Source organism: Drosophila miranda, chromosome XL (assembly GCF_003369915.1).
Source record: "Drosophila miranda strain MSH22 chromosome XL, D.miranda_PacBio2.1, whole genome shotgun sequence".
NCBI classification, from domain to species: Eukaryota; Metazoa; Arthropoda; class Insecta; order Diptera; family Drosophilidae; genus Drosophila; species Drosophila miranda.
In genome coordinates this window covers 13,676,416-13,681,280 of record NC_046673.1, presented here as the reverse complement: position 1 = coordinate 13,681,280, position 4,865 = coordinate 13,676,416, and the positions used below count along the sequence as shown (strand labels likewise).

Here is a 4,865-nt window from a genome sequence, read left to right as displayed (position 1 = left end):
TACTAATCATGGTATTGTTGAATAAATAATAAAGGTAAGATTTTTTTAGTAAGTCATCCTCATTATGTATGTATATGAGTATTACATTTGGGAATCACAAAAAAAACTTTTAAGTAGTTTAAAAAAGTGTCTGAATAAGCATTTAAATTAATTCAAATTGTTATCATTAAAGATAATCCATTTCGACCAGTGTGTAAAACCATGTGAAATGTTAAAGAAAATATTAAAATCTTCAACTCCATTAAAATTGAAGTTCCATTCGGATTCTTATAAACTATTTATAGCTCATTTGGCTGAATCGAGGGGAAGGAAACGCAATGTTTTCTGTCTTCCTCATCCCATGCCATCTGCCTTTTCCTCATTGCCATCCGTCGGGGTACGAGTTTGACGACCGCATTCAGGAGTCGCGGATTGGACGGAGATCCTCTAGAATCCACCACAAGAACTGCTTTCGCTGCAATCTGCAAGCGGTTCAGGCTCTTGAGAAGTAACGAAATATTTAGAAAAGACATTTTTGTAAATATAATTTTTAATTTAATTGAATACATTAAAGATAGGTCAGCGGCATTACATTTATACCCTTTACTCTGTCAATACACATAAATGTATGTGTATTCTGATTTATGAAACATATACAATATATTTTAAATGTTTCGAAGCCAATGCCTGTTGCCTGTTGCCTATTGCATGGTCTCTCTCCCTCTTTTTTCATGACGATGGACAGACTGATGCTGATCAAAAATATATATGTATACTCTATGGAGTCCGAAACGCTTCCTTCTGGGAATCTCCACCACAAATCTAATATACCTCTATGCTCTTTGATTATCGGGTATAAAAACAGAGAATGATTCCAGATTTTAGTTTAAAACTTGATGGTTTTGATGCTTTTTTTTAGCATCAATTAGGAGGATTTCTTTCCGCCATAAGTCAGGTATCCTAAGTGGCTGGGAGGCCCAAAGCATTGGTAATTATATTGTGGCTTGGCTTACCAATCGGAACCAGACTCGGCGAACATCCAGAATCCGTCTAGGAATATGTCTATATGTATATAATTCCAGGCCTTTCATCAAGATGTTTCTAAAGAAAGAAAGAGAAGGAATATAACGATAATGCTATTGATTCTGTAGACAAAAATAATACTTTATATCTATTCTTTGGAAGGATTATACGAATTTGTACATATACATATGCAAATGCATACACACATACATACATACATATAGGCATGTACTCCGTTAAGAAGGCTATCTTCTGCGAAACCCAGCAGATGGCGCTGCAGTGATGATCGTTGGGTTTGTGTCAAAATACGAGAAATGCGCCACCTGTTGCTTTTTAATGGCAGTAAAGAATTCTGAATCTAATTCTGCTTTTTGATTCTTCAGACCAGGGGCCATAAATCTACTCACAATATCCGCTCAGAAGAATTAAATATACCAATAGAATGATCTAAGAATAATCTATGCATAATTAACAAAAATTGTAATTTTTTAGTTTTAAGGATGTTCTTTGACCAGCCTGGAGCGGAGCCACCAGTGGTTCTTGTGGGGATTCACAGGGTGATCCAAGTCTCTGCCCCTCGTGGCCAGAGTTTAGGGCCCCAGTCAGCTGCTGCACGATCCCGTTACACACCCCCGGGGCACCCGACAGACCGTAAGCCCAAACCGAAACTAAAGAAGGCCAAGGCCATGTCCTGCATGAAGGGTGCTAGGAAGGGCAGAAAGTGTTCCACAGGAGAAGTCCAGAAAGCGAGGAGATGTACGAGCTGCAGGAGATGCTAGACTCTCTAAGTCTTTCTAAGTCTAAGGACGGCAGTCCCGAAGAATTGTTTCGAGACTTTAAGTGTAGCCCCATTTTATAGAGTTTTTATTTTGAGACACCAGAAAACAATACGTCGAAACATCATATCCAGTGGCAGTGGTTATATTTTGCATGGGATGGAGATGGAGCACAGCCTGGAATCAGAGAACAAACTCCGCCAAAGGAAATGCTCACTCATAATGTGCACCGACATTAATAAGTTGGAGCATCGACATTGGCCCCCACACCCCGTCGCTAACCCATTGTGGAATAACAATACTATGCCGGCCCCTGCCCCTGCCCCTGCACCGGCCCCGTGTTCACATGAGCGGCATCAAAGCAAATGTCGTTTATCTAAGGATATAATGTGTTTGCGCCAGCGGAATGTCAAAATAAAAAGTGTTTCGTTTCGGGCGCAATCAATTGAAATTAATTTGCATAAAGGAATGTCCGGGCACGGGTACCCGGCTGGGGAGTCACTGAGTGGAACAATATCGGATGGCTGTTGACCGGCCGACTCCGACCTCAGACTCCGACTCCGACTCCTACTCCAACTCTCGATACTGGTACTGACTGGTGCCGTGACTGTGGTCCTCGGAGCGAGGGATTTGCTCTTTGTTGCTCGATTTGTGGCCGCTGCCTTTCCTTACAATTAGATTTTAATTTGTGCATAATGAGAGCGGAATGGGAAAGGAAATCAAACAGGGGCAAATGCTTCCTCAATGACAAACACAGTGCGCTCCATATATGTACAATATGCGTATACTTTGAGTTGAACAATTTTCCAACGGCATCCCGGGACTCGGCTCGCGTCCCGGAAGCGGGACGGGTACGGGCGCACACACATTCATGTGTAAATGGCCCAGAGGCATTTCGGGCTGGCAGTGGCAGTGGCAGCAGCGGGAAAAGTCTGTTGGCACAGCTGAATTTAGGGTTTGAAATTAATTAAGCGGAAGTAAGCAAGTACATTTGATTGTTTTAGACAGTTCCTGATCTTTGTCCTTTTCCATTTTCCATTTTTTGTTTTTATTTTTTGCACCCATCAACTTTAAAGCGGTGCCAATTACCAAACACCAATATATACTAAATGTATTTAGTAAATGCTTCGTGAACCAATAACAAATAAACTAATACAATGAAAAGGTGGTGAAAAGGTACATTTTTCATCTAATTAAATGAAGTTCCAATTCAAATCCATCCATTTGATTGTTTATTTTGATTTAAATTTAGTTTAGTTTTAGTGAGTTGTATAGATGTGCCGCAGACATTCTTCAATGTAAAGATGTGTTCAGTTTTGTAAGACATTTCTAATAGTCGTAGAGGGGTTGTAGACTTCCAAATCGAAATGTGGGATATTATGGAAGTGGAGAGGTTTCTGTCCCTTCCCTCTGAACAGGTTCAATACGTATGTAGTTTAGCTGATGTAATACAAAAATTAGTTACCTATTAAATGAAAACTTGGAGTATTTTGCAAACCTTAAATTTCGCCGGCTTAAATCGAATTAGTGTGTGTGTGTGTGTCTTGTATTACTTAGGAAATTATGGAAGTGGAGAGGTTTCTGTCCCTTCTCTCTGAACAGGTTCCATATGTATGTATCTTAGCTGATGAAATACAAAAATTAGTTACCTATTAAATGAAAACTTGGAGTATTTTGCAAACCTTACATTTCGCCGGCTTAAATCGAATTAGTGTGTGTGTGTGTGTGTGTGTGTGTCTTGTATTACTTAGAAGTCCGTGTATTGTTTGAGTTCCGGCCCCACCCAGGGGGATGGCAGCCAAACATCACGCAACAGCAGGAAAAGGAGCAGAGCAGGCAGCCGGGGGGAACACACCTAAATGATTGATGATTGTCATGGCCAGACGACCATTCAGCGCGGGCAGTGGGGACTTTTCAATTATTGGTCCGACATGACAGTGGGTTGCGTGATTTTCTTTTGTTTCAGACCTCTGTTTCGCTTCGTCAAATCATCGTGTCGGCGACAGTCTGTCATTTGTACCATATATATATATGTATATGTATAAAATGTAATAAATACAGAAATCCATTGGCTAAGTGTTGGCAAACAATCTCTGTATGTGTGTGTGTGTGGGTGTGTGTGTTGGCAGAATGATTTGTTGGAATCCTTGGAGTCGTCGGCTGTCCCGCAGTACAAGCACAAGTCACTCTCATTAATTAAACCAGAAAGAGAGCTAGTTACAGTTGATTTAAATTTGTTTCATATTTGGCCCCGTCTGCCGTCTGCCGTCGGTCGATTCTGCCGACTCATGTCTGCTGCTGCTGCTGCTGCTGCTGCTGCTGCTGCTGCTGCTGCTGCGGACAAAAGTCAACATCTTAGCATGTACACATACATATGTATATGTGTATGTTCGTGTGCATGTGTCTACTTACATGTGAGAGTATGAGTGCTTAAAAGCGCTCGTCAGGTGAGTGCAACTTCACCTGATCGGATTTGGCAAATCCCATCCTGACCAGCCAGCGGGAGATCCTCTGACTTTGATCGCCCTGCAGCTGGATAACTTCCCCATACTCCGGATGCTCGGTGACAATTACATTGCAGGAGAATTCCTTTTTATAGGCGCGCACGATTTTTATCAATTTGCACTCGTCGGATAGGCCCTGGACAGTGGTTTGCGTTTTGTAGCCGGAACCCTTCTGAATTATTATATGCACCTGCTTGGCCGGGCGCTCAACGACATTGTTATTGTTGACATCGCGACCGGTAAGATTCTGTTTGTACATAATAATAATTATACAAATACACGGCAGAATGACAAAGAAAAAATCTGTCGGCTTGGCTTGGTTTCTCGGAATAGTCGATAGTGTGACCAGAGCGACAAAAGCTCAAGATGCGCTATCGATTATCGATAGGCAAAATGTAGTATATCGTAGATATATTGTATATACTATACATACGATATTGCTGAAAATTCTTTCATTTCGGCTGCTATATTTTTGTACTTTTTGTGATTTGTTTTACGACTTTAACCACTCTCTCTCTCTCCCTCTCTGTCTTTCTCTGGTTTCTAATTGAAAAGAGGTTGAGCAAATAAACACAAATTGTAA

The 4,865-nt window shown here is 41.2% G+C and overlaps 1 protein-coding gene across 5 annotated transcripts; it reads right to left on the bottom strand.

Moving 5' to 3' along the window:
* Window positions 1-2,785: 2,785 nt before the first annotated feature.
* On the bottom strand, window positions 2,786-4,623 carry LOC108165175 (eukaryotic translation initiation factor 1-like). 5 transcript variants are annotated; one of them, XR_004471187.1, is made up of 4 exons: window positions 4,191-4,623; window positions 3,466-4,112; window positions 3,277-3,402; window positions 2,789-3,218 (listed from the first exon to the last, which is right to left on the bottom strand). XR_004471187.1 is itself a non-coding variant. In XM_033386051.1 (2 exons), exon 1 carries the CDS (start codon window positions 4,539-4,541, stop codon window positions 4,209-4,211), a length of 333 nt encoding a protein of 110 aa, XP_033241942.1. In that variant the 5' UTR covers window positions 4,542-4,623; the 3' UTR covers window positions 2,787-3,218; window positions 4,191-4,208. The 5 variants fall into 5 exon arrangements, 1 of the variants encoding a protein (XP_033241942.1); XR_004471186.1 differs by having other exon boundaries at window positions 2,790-3,218; window positions 3,461-4,112; XR_004471189.1 differs by lacking the exon at window positions 3,277-3,402 and having other exon boundaries at window positions 2,786-3,218.
* Window positions 4,624-4,865: the final 242 nt, after the last annotated feature.

Excerpts from the sequence above, each read along its gene's own strand:
- LOC108165175 (XM_033386051.1), bottom strand. The coding sequence starts at position 4,541 with ATGTACAAACAGAATCTTACCGGTCGCGATGTCAACAATAACAATGTC.